Genomic DNA, 14,076 nt, shown 5'->3' with positions numbered 1-14,076 from the left:
CCATCCATCCATCCATCCATCTATCTATCTATCTATCTATCTATCTATCTATCTATCTATCTATCTATCTATCTATCTATCTATCTATCAATGGATGGATGGATGGATAGTTCTGATAGTTTTTTTTTTAGTTTTGTCTCTTTACTTCCATAGTCATTGTGCATATTTTATTTCTCATTTTGTGCATCTTAATTGTAGTTTGAGTCTTTTTCCTGTATATGTTGTTTTGTTTATTTGTTGTGCTTTTTTCAGTCATTTGATGAGTGGCTTCCATCATATTGTGAATTCTGTTGTTGTTCTGTGGCTCCATATGATATTCTGTGCATGTCTGAAGCCCTGCCGTGTCTCTTTGTAATGATATTGCTTTATTTCTTGCCACATCAGATCTCTTTGTAGTTCTATAGTGTTTCTTTGTTAATCACTTTGTAATCGTTTAGTGTCTTTTGTCTTTTTGTGATGCTTCTTTAGTTTTCTTATGGAGTTTGTTGCATTTTGTGGATTCATTACATGTTTTTATATCACTTTGTCGTTTTTTGGTGTTGTGTGTATGTTGCAGGCTTACCATACATTATAATGTGTTGCTTAGAGGTCGTTTTTAGGACTTTTTGATTCAGATTGTGTCTCTTGAAATCGCATTGTGTTTCATTCTCTTTAAGACAGTTTGTATCCATCTGCAGTCATTGTGTCCCTTTTCACAGTCATCTGATGGTTAAACAGGGCTATTTCATTTGAATCACACTCTTTCCATCCAACTCTGTTGTTGTTATTCTGAGTCTCTTCATGATCATTAGATTTCTTTCAGCAGGTTCATTTACAATCTGTTTTGACAAGTTCTCATTACCCAGGGTCCCCTTTACCTCAGATGTCCTTTCATGACTTTACAGCTTCATTAATTGTCCTTGAAATCACCCAGACTGAATCTAAGGACATTGATTTTCAAACGACATGTTTACAGTCACACTCCCTCTGTCCTTTCAATGATTTACATAAGAAGACTTTTTTTTTTAGATGGTTTGAATACTGTTTTCTGGTGTCGTGGTGTGAATTTGTCCTTGTGTGTCTGCTCAGTTTCATAAGATGTGTTGATATTTTAGGTTTCTTGTATTGTTTCAGTGTGAAGCAGCATCGATCTGCAGGATGATCTCATCTCATCTCATCTCATCCTGCTGCTCTTTGTTTCATCATTCAGCCAATAAGAGAGAGAGAGGAGGCCATCTAGTGGTTTACTCTGTCCTTCTCCTCTTTATTTATACCTCATCTCTCTATCGTTACTGTATTTCCTTTCTTTTTTCTTTCTTTCTTAATTATCCACCCTTCTTTCCCTTCCCATCACCGATCTTTTTCCTTACACCTCCCTCCCTCTTTCTTTCTTTCTTTCTTTCTTTCTTTCTTTCTTTCTTTCTTTCTTATTACATTTGGAGATATACTCGCCGCTCTCTTTCTCTCTACCTCCACCTGTCTTATCACTCCATCGTACGGTCTGTTTTTCTTTAACACCACATTATAATTCGTCTCATTCTTGTTCGTAATTGGTTTGATCCACTTCAGTGTTCCTCGTTCTTCCTGTCACTTGGTGAGATTTCTGTTGAATTTCAGTACACAAACCATGTTCAGTGCAAGAGTGATGCTGCTCTGCTTTATTATGAAAGTAAAAGTTGCATTGGTGAAATCTCCTGGTTATCCTGCGACAGAGAGAATGATCTTGTGGGGCATCATAAGGCTCGGGGACCATGTGTGGCCCTTTGGCTGTGCCTGAGCGCCCATCAAAGTTTTGATGAGAAATTATGAATGAAAAAATTGAAGTGTCCAATGTGCATGCGGCACAACTCTGCTTTATTTCAAAGATGTCTGATTTATTGAGGGTTAAAAAATGCTGCTTGAAGGTCCTTTGGTTAGCGCAGCTAACAACTGTCATGCAGCCACCGTGTGACTCATCCAAGTTTAATGAAGAATATCAACTTTGAAATAATTTATTCTGTGAACTCAAATGACATGTAGGTCATTCTAATTTTGGATCAAACTGCTTTCTATTAAGATAAAAAATATATATATAATTATTTGGCAAAACTGAAGTCAACTTGCGGTTCTGATCTCTGATCTGTAGTTCTGAAATCCTAGTTTTTAATGTGGCGCCTTGATAACATAAATGACAGAATCTTGTTGTATGTGACACAAAATGTGATTAACTTTAAATACTGTCAAAGAGGTGCTATGAATCAAACCAAAGTGCAAAATTTAGACTTTATTCATCTTTTCTTTAACATGCAGAAACTGGGTGCTTGTGAAAAACAAAACCTCAACTGGAAGGAATAAATAAGTATCATTCACAAAAATTGCAGAACAAGTAAACTCCACACAGAAAGGCCCGGCTAGTATTTCAACCACTGAGATTCTTCTTGGAAAGAGCGTTAAACACTGATTCACCATGTTGCATAGCAATTCTTTTTTTTTTTTTTTTAATTTTATAATAATTAATACATCTGTAACACTAATGTAATGCTAAAACTTAGGGCCTGTTTACGCGTAGCAAAAACTTTGTGACTGTGATCTTTAAAGACGCTCTGATATCCTGTTTAGATGCATTGATTTAAACGGAGACATATCCAGTTTAACTGCATCAATAGATATAGCTTTATTGTCATTCAATACATACACCCGTAGGTGCATACAGGAACAAAATTTATCTGCCCATGGCTCAAAAAAGACTTTTTAAAATGTGTCTAAAAAGACAAGAACAGTAAAAGTATAAAACACACAGTAGAAGGTATAAATAACACACATTGAAAGCAGTGATGAAATGCAAAATGACAATTTAGTGAATAGAATTGTAGAGTGACTACATTAAGTTCCCAAAAAAACATTCTTTTTTTTTTAAATTATGTTCTTAGTTATGTTATGATGAACATGTGCAGCGAGTTGACATGTTGATTCCCCAACATGGATCTTTGGCGCCCCCTGTCGGGGCCGGACGTCCCTGTTTAAGAATCACTGCATTAATTGAGTTTGCGTATCTTTCTTTTATTAGAACAAGTTGCTCCCGATAATAATATCAAATATTGTTCGCACACTATTGTTTCTTTTTCTTTCAATTTTTTCAATTTTTTTTTCAATTTTCGAGAAGAATCTTAACTTTCGAGGAAACAGGTTTTCTTTACAATATGGACCGTAATTTTAAGAGCAGAGTGAAAAGATATTAAATAAGATATTATTCGTGAACACGTGCTACAACTGAACACCATGCATGCAAACACACAGAACGTGTCATCGTGAAATCAGTCAGCAAAACAGAAAAACATCCGATGTGTCAGGTTGTATTGTTCGTCCGGAATGAAGGAGGGGTGAGCGGACTCGCGCCGAGCGCCGCCCCGGGGTGGGCGGTGAACTTTGTGACAAATTTCTCTGAACTGCAATAACACTTTCTCTCGCTTCTTCAGAATCGGACAGAGACCGGCCAGCCTGCAGCCCTGCGACATGATGGTGTGGTTGACGGTCGCGGTCGGATTGGCGGTGATCCTCGCGGTGTTCCTCAGGGAGCGCTACCCGTACTTCTCCCAGGACTGCGCCTACATGCTGCGGAACCTCACGCTCGCCTTCAGGCTGCTGTCATACAAGAAGTCCAAGCCGTTCTACAGCATCGTGGACCGTTTCTCGGATGCGGCGAGGAGGCATCCCTCCAAGGTCTTCATACACTTCGAAGGTCGAGCGTACTCCTACGGAGAGGTGGACCGGCAGAGCAACAGGGTGGGCCGGACCCTGCAGGCGGAGGTCGGGCTGAAGGAGGGGGACCCGGTGGCCCTCTTCCTGGCCAACGAGCCCAGCTTCGTGTGGACCTGGCTCGGTTTGGCCAAGCTGGGCTGCAGGGCGGCTCTCCTCAACTTCAACATCAGGTCCAAGTCTCTGCTGCACTGTTTCTCCTGCTGCGGGGCCAAAGTGCTCCTCACCTGTCCAGGTAACGCACGTGCTCACACGCACACGCACACGCACACACACACACACACACACACACACACACACACACACACACACACACACACACACACACACACGGGGTGTTATTGTTGAAAATGGTGATAAACAACAACAATCTACAGAATCCCCCCCCAAGAATTACAAGAGTTAATACAAAGTATGAATAAGTATATGACATTAGTATAGTTGTAACCCTGGCTTTGTTACTCCAAACACCAGTGAAAACTCTACAGGTGGTTTCCTTCTCGGACGATCTTATCTGATCGCTCAGATTAGTCCCGCACAGGGGAAGTTCTGCCAGATATAACTTGGGGAAAACGTGAAATTTAGTTCACCTTGAACATATATTGTTAAATTCTCTTGTTGTAGTGTAAAGAATAGACCATTGTCTTTGCATGCATTCTTGTTATATTGAAGGAGGGATCTCTATATGTACGTGCAACAAAAACAAGAACCAAACAAACCATTTTTCTTGACGAAACGACAGTTACAGTGGTTCACTGGTTGCTCACAAAAGCACCAAGTCCACAGTACAGAGAGGCTCTGGCAGGTGGTGTTTAACTCTCAGTGGTCCATGTGGTTGGAGATTTCATAAAGTTTTATCCAAGTCCAGAGGTTGACTTCACTCACTGGTTACGTTAATATATTCCACAGCAGCACATGGCCTGCTCCATAAACAGGGTGTAAACAGAAACTGCTTCCAGGAATTTTTCACGAGGCCTCGCACAGAAAAAATGCAGCACCCACATGGGGCGCCTCTCTGACATAGTTCAGACTCCTCAGCTGTTTCTCATCCATAGAAAACATCTCAGATCAGAGCACATCTGTTGAGTTAATGTTTCTTCTTCTGGACTATAAAACCTCGAAAAACACTTCCGATTTGTCGTGTAACACCTTAAAGAGTCTCAACCTGAGACTGAACATGCGCTTTGCTGTAAAACGTCTATCAAATGGCTTGTTGACTCATAATACTGTAGTTTTAGTCAACGCTGCAGGTCATGAATTACAAATGCCCACAGCACTGTAATCAAGCACTTTTTTGAACACTTGTATTTCATTCAAGGTTATTTCACTCATAATCAAGTGTAATTTACAGTAATTTACTACTTTTGAAAATCACAAGTGGCTTGTGTGTACCATCCACAATTTAAATTGTTGTTAAAACTTGTTTATCTGCATTTTTGTCAGAGACACATACGTTGAATATAAATGTAGATGGAGTGGAGTGCCTGTGAGTTACAAAACTTAAAAAGAAAAAAAAAAAAAAGTGTTTAAAACTGCAGTACTTTAATTGAGTACTGTTTAGGCAATTTAGTTCAAATTGTCTGCACCCTCCCCATCTTTGGTTTCAGCACTGGTCACGTTTAAAAGACACATTTACTGTCATTATTTTTTAAGTTATGTACCCAAATCTCACCTCTTCTCCAGTATGAGATCTAGATATTTTACTATTTAGTAACTAAACGTCACATTGCATTCCAGATGGACTGATCATCATTGTTGGTGTTTGTCATTTATACACTTGTGACGGCCTTCTTCATCACAGTAGAGGTCAAAAGGGAGATTTTCTATGTCAGTGCTGAGCTGCACACGTGACTTTGTCCTCTGACCTCAGATGACTAGAATAGGCGATTGCACTTTTGCGATCAATCATTAATAACTTGAACGTCTGATGAAACAGCTCAGAGTTTCAGTCGTACTGGAGCCGGTCCAAAAGATTTAGTGTGTTGTCGTGATTGAAGCAGTCGTTGTGCGTTTTCTGCCCGGAGGATGCCTTTTCTATGGTTTTTGTTTCTTTAAGCTCTAGATGAGGAGCAGTTGCGACAAGATGATATGAAAGCAAATATCATCTGACAGGTCGCCACAACTTTAACCTATCAAAGTCTGCGATGGATGTTTGTCTTTTGTTCTGTCGACTTAAAACTAAATATGTCAAGGCTGTGCAGTAAATGTACATTAACAATGACATGAGAGAGAACTTCAGGATTCCGGGGCAAATACTGTAATGGTATTCCACCACGTGTGCTCCTCGGTCAATGAAGTACCTCGTCACTGAATACTGGTTTTCTTTTAGCCCCGTCATGGCGCTCCAGTGTCCCCCACAGAGAAATACATACATTCGAGCAATGCGCTCCTCGACATGTGCTGTTGTCCCAGAGGGTCTCGTAACTTGATCTGGGGCAATGTGCAGAGTTGCGCAACAGAGCGCTCTTTACATAGTGTGGTACTGAAAGGCCTCCCTGTGTTTGCAGAGCTGCAGGATGCTGTGGAGGAGATTCTGCCCACGCTGAAGGAGCAGGGAATCAGAGTGTACGTCCTCTCGGACAGCAGCGGCGTGCCGGACATCGTCGCTCTGTCCGACAAGATCTCCAAGGCCTCCGATGAGCCACTGTCCCCGGACCTCAGGTCCAACATCCACATCAGGACCACCGCTCTGTACATCTACACATCCGGCACCACAGGTACTCCAGAAAACGTCCTCTGCTGTAGAAAATGAGCTCAGTGATGGAACTTTAAACAGGCAACACCGCCATGCGCTCATCATGGAAGCTGCTCAGCGGACAGAGGCGCTGGGTATTGGCTCACAGTAAGAAGGTTTCTGGTTAGAATCTCCTGGTCAACTACTTTGAGGTAGTCAATACATGATGTTTACTTTGCGGAGTGTAAATTTCCTGTCGGTGTGATTGCATGCGTGGTTCTTCCTGTGTTGGTCTCTGATCAAATAGCGACTTGTCTATACACTGTGTGCACAAATGATAGGCAAGTTGGTAGAGTAAGTAGAAGTCAGTGTTTGTCTTTCTGAAGAAAACATCTCATTATGAACAATTATTTGGCAAATTTCGGTGGGCAGGATTAATAGGCAATTGCATTAAATACTAATATTTTCCCATCTCACTTGTTTCGAGTCCAAATAATGAACAAAACACTGAGAATTTACAAAGAAACATTCTAACATTTCCACAAAAACAATCAAGAGATCTTTTCCACCAAAACGAACCAGCTGCTAGTTCAGAACCGGTTGTTTTAACGTAAACAACAACAACTTTACTTCTCTTTCACATGAAGCCATCAAAAGGCTCATTTTATGGCAAAAAAAAATCCAAGCTTTCATTTACAGTAGTATGTAGTTTGTTTTGTAGTTGCTGATGAACCAAACGTCTGGCTTCATTAGAAAGAAGGTGTGGGTAGAAGATGATAGTGGAGCGTCTCATGGTACAACGCAGCCTCGTGCAGACCTCAGACTGCGGTCATAACCTGATACAAGACCTGGCAGTGGTTAGTCACAATGATGTCGCCATGAAAAGTGTGAAAAAATGACAACTGAAAACTGCTTCTAAATTCTATATCCGACGCAGCCGCCAGGACAGCGCAGGACCTCTGCAGCACGACGGTTCGAGAGCCGCGGCTCCGTGATCGCAGAATAGTTTATCTCGTTCCAAGGGAGAGACTGATTACATCGTTTCCACGTGTTATTATTTTTTTCTCTATAGCCATATAACTCCGCCCCCAGCTGATGACGTATCAGACCCCGCTCTGGTCCAGCAACGATGTGGGGCCAGCTTAGACCCCGTTTAGCCCTTGATAGGCCGGCGCTTTGGCGGTGGAACAACAAAGAACTGGTGCTAAGTCTGGCCCTGGCGCCGGACCAGCACCTGGTTCTTTCAAAATGGTTCATTACTGGATTCCCTTGTTCCTAATAACTGTTCTTCTCTGATCCCTGTGACTTCATGAGACTTCTAGTGCAGTGAGCTGCAGTTCGAGCTCCAGGACTGGACCTCACTGACTGCAATGTGCAGTTTTAGTGGCAGATGCTTTAACTCAAAGTGACATTTCAGATTACGTGGTGCACAAAGTGTGTTAAAGATGTGCCTTGCTCAACAGCACGGTTCAGAGTTTAAATCTGTGACCTACTGGTGACCAAAATAAAATGTTTTTTGTTTTTTTTTGCTTTAATTTCCAGTTAAAACTTTGCAAGTTTCCAAATAAAACTTGAAACTAAAAGGTCAAACTTAATCCGGATTAATTCCTTGTCACTCTCTTTATGCCTCTGCCTGGCCACAGCTGCAAGCCGGAGGAGTTATGTCTTCGGTTTGTTTATTTGCACTTCCCGTTCTTATTAATGCTTCATGTCCTTGATGTCTCAAGGGGCTTTCTTACTAATGAGGCAGTAAAGTTCATTCTCACTCAAAGAGAAACTGATGTGAATCTGGTGGACAAAGGTCAAGGTGACAGACCTCCAACATCCTCACAAACATAGAATATTCTGCAGTTGTGAGATTCTGGTAGCAAAGATACAAATCATCCCCATTGGTTCCACTTTTGTTATTGTAAAAGCTTTTAAAAGTCGGGGTCACCAGTTCTAAAGTCGAACAGACTTTTCAGCCGCGGCATTACACAGCGTTCACGTCCCGGACGTTTTGTTGGTACACTACAGAGAGTTTGGACTCTTTTTCTCTGTTTACTTCAAACCGAAGAGGACAATTGTTATTTATTCATCTTTAAATTTGAAAGGTTTACCCAAAGCTGCCATTGTCACCCACGAGAGGGTGTGGGCCGCATCCTTCTTGCTGTATGCATGCGGCGCCACCTCAGACGACATCATCTACGTGAACCTGCCCCTCTACCACAGTGCGGGCTTCCTAATCGGAACCGTGGGAGCCATGGAGAGAGGTAACAACCTTCGTGGTTGAAGAAACGAATGCATCCACACACCAGCTCCGGGAGCGTCAGTGAGAGTGAGCTTGTGTGATTTGCTGTTTTTGCAGGTATGACTGTGGTTCTGAAGAGAAAGTTTTCAGCCTCTCAGTTTTGGGACGACTGCAGGAAGTATAATGTGACAGTGATGCAGTACATCGGTGAAACTCTGCGGTATCTCTGCAACTCACCCAAAGTACGAACAAGTTGTGACTGTACCAGGCAGACGCCGTCTCACTGCTTGATATATGTGAGAGTTAAACCTTTTTTTTTTTTTTGCTGTTGATTTTTGTAGAAAGACAACGAGAAGAACCACAAAGTGAGAATTGCCATCGGCAACGGAGTCCGAAGTGAGGTTTGGTCTGAGTTTCTGAACCGCTTCGGGGATATTAAAGTCAGAGAGTTATACGCAGCCACTGAAGGAAACATTGGATTCGTCAACTACACTTCCAAGGTCGGCGCTGTGGGACGAAGGAACGTTCTGCAGCAGGTATGAAGGAAAGCTTATCGGGTCCTCAGGAGATCAACACCTTACATCAAAGTGTGCCAGACGATTCGGGAACATGGGCCGAAGAAGTGATTGGACCGACTCTGAAAAGTCAAATAATGAAATAATCTTTCAGAGTAATGCAGGACGCTTGAATTCACAAAGACACTGGGTCGTCATCACAGGACTACCAAAGGTTCATTATTTTGACTCAAAACAAGCGAAATGGGAAAATATTAGTATTTAATGCCTCATAATTCTGCCCACCAACATAATTGATCATAATGAGATGTTTTCTTCAGAAAGACAAAACCTGACTTCTACCTACTTAAAGCTCAAACCTGATTATTTATTAGGCAGTTGTTAAGAAATAATATTTGTGAGAAACACAATTTGCCTAATAATTGTACACACAGTTGAATTGAACCACATTTGTTCGGTGTCCACACAAAATGAGAAAGATGTCCACCTGTTTCGAGAAAGTTCAGCTTACGGAGTCAAAGAATGAACCTTTAACCTGGATAAACATAGTTCCTCTTTATTAACTCGGCCTCTCTAGAGAGCCAGCCCCAAAACAAAATATGATCAGGTTGTTTGTTTGTTTGTTTCCCGTCATGTCGATGCTCTCAAACTCAGAAGTGGGAACTTTTCAAGCTCTCAGCCGCAAAATCTTCAGTTCCAAGAAATCCAGTTTAATCCCGGCGCCCCTTTCTGTAAAACGTTAATCTGGACGTTTAAGCCTGCTCATGCTCGGATCCAGAAACGACATATTAAAGCCGGTGATCCTGGATGTTGTCAACAAACGTTCTCCGTTCAGATGGTTCCTTTCCAGCGGCCATCAGAACCGTAAAGAAATGAAAGTAAAACTTTGCACCGTCAGCATCTGTACTGCAGCGTTGCATTCGCAACTTTTACATGGATGTAGACACTTTTTCTAATGGTGACTTGTGTTTCATACGTAATGCAGCGTTTTATTGTGCCCCTCTCAGTTCATCTTCCCTCACACGTTGATCAAGTTTGATGTTGAGAAGGAGGAACCCGTCAGAAACTCTGAGGGTCTGTGTATCAAAGCAGCCAAAGGTGAGGCACTAAAACCGGTTCTTCTCTCTTTTATAGATTTTTAGCCTTAAAAAAAAAAAGGAATTTCAATCGTCAAAGAATAAAATAAAGTGTGCTTTGTTTTCAGAATAGTTGGTGTGTAAACTTCAGGTTTGGGGCTTTGACGTCTTTCACCCCTTTGTTGATCAGGAGAGACGGGACTGTTAGTGGGGAGGATAACCCAGAGGACTCCGTTCATCGGGTACGCAGGCAGCAACAATCAGACGGAGAAGAAGCGCCTCCGAGACGTCTTGAAAAAAGGAGATCTGTACTTCAACACGGGCGACCTGCTGCGGTTCGATCAGGAGAACTTCGTGTACTTTCAGGACCGAGTTGGGGACACTTTCAGGTGTGGCCACTCGTTTTCCACGGGACTGTTTCTCACTCCGTCGGTTGAACCATTTCCCTCTCGACTTATTCTCACTAATCTGTCCATCTCAGGTGGAAGGGAGAAAACGTGGCCACGTCGGAGGTCGCAGATATTCTCACATTGGCCAGTTGTGTTTTTGAGGCAAACGTTTACGGCGTCAAAGTTGAAGGTAAAAATACTCTGCCCCTCTGAACTTTGAATACGGGCCGTCGACTTTTCATTTCATCTCATCTTCCTGTGCATTAAACCATCGTGAAAAGGTCACGAGGGGCGGATCGGCATGGCAGCCATCACTCTGAAAGAAGGGGAGGAGTTTGATTGTTTGGACATTTACAAGCAGGTTTCTAATTACCTCCCGGCTTACGCCAGACCCAGATTCATCAGGATTCAGGTAAAGACGAGACGTCATCTCCTGTGGATTGACCAGATTACAGACTGGGTTTTCCTCTGTGTTGATCTAAATCTTCGCCGTCAAACTGTTTTGTAGCCGACCCTGGAGATGACTGGAACGTTCAAGATGAAGAAAGTGAAGCTGGTGGAGGAAGGATTCAACCCTGCTCACATTGAGGATCAGTTATTCTTCCTGGACACCGACAAAAGGACTTACGTTCCTCTGACCGAGGAGATCTATAGAGCCATCACTTCCAGGCAGATTAAACTTTAAGTCAGACGCTCCAGGAGTCGCTGTGGGGACCAGTGTGAAGGCGAATCAGCTCAATCATGGATCTAAACTCGACTAATCTCAGGGACAGGTGCTGAAATGTCAACATATGAAAATGTTTTGTTTTATTAAATAACACAACTGCTTTGAACCTCAACCATTTCCGAATACCGACTAGATGTGAAACGCAGGTTTGTCTCACTGCTACTGAGTAGAATAATTCATCTTTTGAATAAAAACTTGTGATTAACCTTTTTTTTCATTGGGAAACTTTTATGTTTTTCCAGGATTCATTCAGGTGAACAGTGACTTTGGAGTTTGACCCTCTGAAAGCAAATTGCATCACCACCAAGGGTTTAACTGAACTTTTGCCCAGAAGAGCTTTTACAACCACGTCTGTCAGCAACAATTGCACAACCTTTTTTTTTTTCCTTTTGAAAATCCTATTTAAATGTCTTCTACCTGGAAGTGAGGCACCGGTACAATATGAAAGATCAAGCAGAAATTTAAGCTTAAAACGATTCCGATGTAAAATTTCCGGCCCAGTTTAATAGAATTGTGTAATTACTGTCCTTAAACGGGGAGATACAATTCTGCAGCTGCAGGGATTCCTGCTGATTGTGCTTAGATTGCGGTGCAGCAAAGAAAAAAGAAAAAACAAGTTCTAGGTGAGATTTGTTCCGATGTCGGTTGGAGATAAGAGGCTCTTTACCCGATACGGCCTTGTAAATAAATGCAAGCCAGTGCTGTCGTGCTCTTATCCTTAAGCCAAGGTCACGAGAAAAGAGCAGAAAGTTACGGGCAGTTTGTTGAACCACAGACTTTGAAACTTACTGACACACGTGAAAAGATGAAATGACGAAATCAAATCTGCCTTCCCATTGAACCGGCTGAAGAGTTTTCCTCTTCCTCTGCTCAACATGCAGCATTTCACCCAGAGCGGGAGCCCAGGAAGAAGTTTTTGAACAACCTTTTCCTCACCTCATTGATACTGAATTATTCATCACCAGTGATTTTTGTTTTCAAGACCCCCCCCCCGCCCAGAACATTTGATTGACCTTGTGGAGCCGATCCTGGATGACTGAGTGAAGACAGGGTTCACCGTCTCACGTCACCGGTCTATCACAGGACGGATAAAAGGGAATTAAAATTTAAGGAAACACGATGTGCAGATGTAAGCAGAACCGCAGGAGGATGTAAGCCTCGGAGACTTTCACAATCACTTTGTTGTGGCCCATGTTTTGTTATTGATCAAAACTAAATAATGATTCTTGGTGGAGATTTGATTGTTTCTGTGCTTCAGGTAAACACCCACATCAGCGAAAACATTCAAAACTTGGAATTTGCCATAACCTGGATAACGTTCGCCCTCTTCAGATGAGTTGCTGAAACATTTTTGCTCAGATACACTTTGAAGCTTTAATCAACAGTTAAAACTTACCGTTGATACAACATCACACTAAATATGTGGACAAACTAAAAAGCGGCTTGTCGTCGTGGCGAGACGTCAACCGGAGGAATACAAATATTCCTCCCGAGCAGTAATCTGTGCATCGTGGACTCTGAAGTGAAAATGAAGTATTGATACAAATGAGCTATGAACTTAGGAGTAGAGCAGTAAGTCTCGGTATTGTTGGGTAGTTGTTTTCAATCGTGCCGCTGCTGCTGTAATTACAGGCTCATGGCTGTCCCACAGTGACAGAACTTTTGAACAATGAAGGTGAAGGAGACGGGTCAAACCCCAGAGAAGAATTACTGCACAGACAATACACAAGTCCTTGAAGCGCCACGACCCGCGAGTGACTTACTGAGTCACTTTAATGACAAACTGAAAACGGGACAGCGCCGGAGTCGCCTCAGGACACTCCCCCAGGGTCCCCAGCTGGAATCCAACTTTAGACGCCAGCGACAAAGCCTGAAGTCGGTTTAAGGCAAATTCATTACAAAATGAATGCTTGAAAACGGCTTAAAAACTGATCCGTTCTTGTGATTTCTTATTTTTATTTGATCCTTGTGAAAATGACGTGTGGATTATTCAATTGAAGAGCTGGAGGTTAGCAGCTTCACCTCAATCTGCAGAATGACGGCTACTTATGAATAATCCCTGTGTGATAAACTGGACAGACTCTGCAGTCAGACTAACATCGGGCACCGATAACTATGTGACCATGAAGGTGTGCTGTGCATTAGAGAACCACTTTGAACACGTTTGCCGGTAGTTGTCGATATTTTAAAGCATCTCAGCATTTTCTCCTTGAGGAAACAGACCGGGGCTACGAGCTGCTCGATACTGAGAGTGAGACCAGGCTGAGCTGGTAGAGCAGGTCGCTCCCAGTCGGGACGTTGCAGAATGGGTGAATGTGACTAACAGGGAAGCTGAAAAGCAGGAACCCCTCCGAGTTCAGTGAAACAAGCTCTACCAGCACGTTTCCACCAACTCCTCCCTGCTCCCACTATTTGTTCATATGACTAATACAATTCCATTTAAGTTAGAGAAAATGTCAGAAACAGCTGTGAGTGTAAATCTTGTTACACATGTGGTCAGTGGAAAACTTCCGGAGCCTCACAAGAATCTTTGGCAGGCGAATGTTTGGGTGTATCGAGACATTAAAAGAAAAAAACAAAAAAAACACCCAAAAAAACATTTGGAAACTTGAAGCAACAACACAAACTCCAAAATTCAAAAGGAGCACTTACTTTATAAATGAATTTATTTAGTAATACAGTGGTATACTTAGAAATGTGTTGCAAAGGAAAAACAAAAAAACAAAATCAAACCAAAGAAAAATCGAAATA

At 42.2% G+C, this 14,076-nt stretch overlaps 1 protein-coding gene across 1 annotated transcript; it reads left to right on the top strand.

Moving 5' to 3' along the window:
* The first annotated feature begins 3,287 nt into the window (after positions 1-3,287).
* slc27a2 (solute carrier family 27 member 2) lies at positions 3,288-11,536 on the top strand. The gene is made up of 10 exons (XM_080475999.1): positions 3,288-3,949; positions 6,222-6,431; positions 8,482-8,640; positions 8,736-8,860; positions 8,960-9,154; positions 10,141-10,231; positions 10,400-10,598; positions 10,691-10,788; positions 10,880-11,010; positions 11,107-11,536. Exons 1-10 carry the CDS (start codon positions 3,472-3,474, stop codon positions 11,281-11,283), a joined length of 1,863 nt encoding a protein of 620 aa, XP_080332125.1. The 5' UTR covers positions 3,288-3,471; the 3' UTR covers positions 11,284-11,536.
* The last annotated feature ends 2,540 nt before the right edge of the window (positions 11,537-14,076 follow it).

This window comes from Lipophrys pholis (assembly GCF_963383615.2).
Source record: "Lipophrys pholis genome assembly, chromosome: 11".
NCBI classification, from domain to species: domain Eukaryota; kingdom Metazoa; phylum Chordata; class Actinopteri; order Blenniiformes; family Blenniidae; genus Lipophrys; species Lipophrys pholis.
This window is presented reverse-complemented; position numbering and strand designations above follow the sequence as displayed.

Coding starts and splice junctions, on each gene's coding strand:
- slc27a2 (XM_080475999.1), top strand. CDS start 3,472: ATGATGGTGTGGTTGACGGTCGCGGTCGGATTGGCGGTGATCCTCGCG. Junction 10,232..10,399: donor GTGTATCAAAGCAGCCAAAG/GTGAGGCACTAA, acceptor TTTGTTGATCAG/GAGAGACGGGACTGTTAGTG. Junction 10,599..10,690: donor CGAGTTGGGGACACTTTCAG/GTGTGGCCACTC, acceptor TGTCCATCTCAG/GTGGAAGGGAGAAAACGTGG.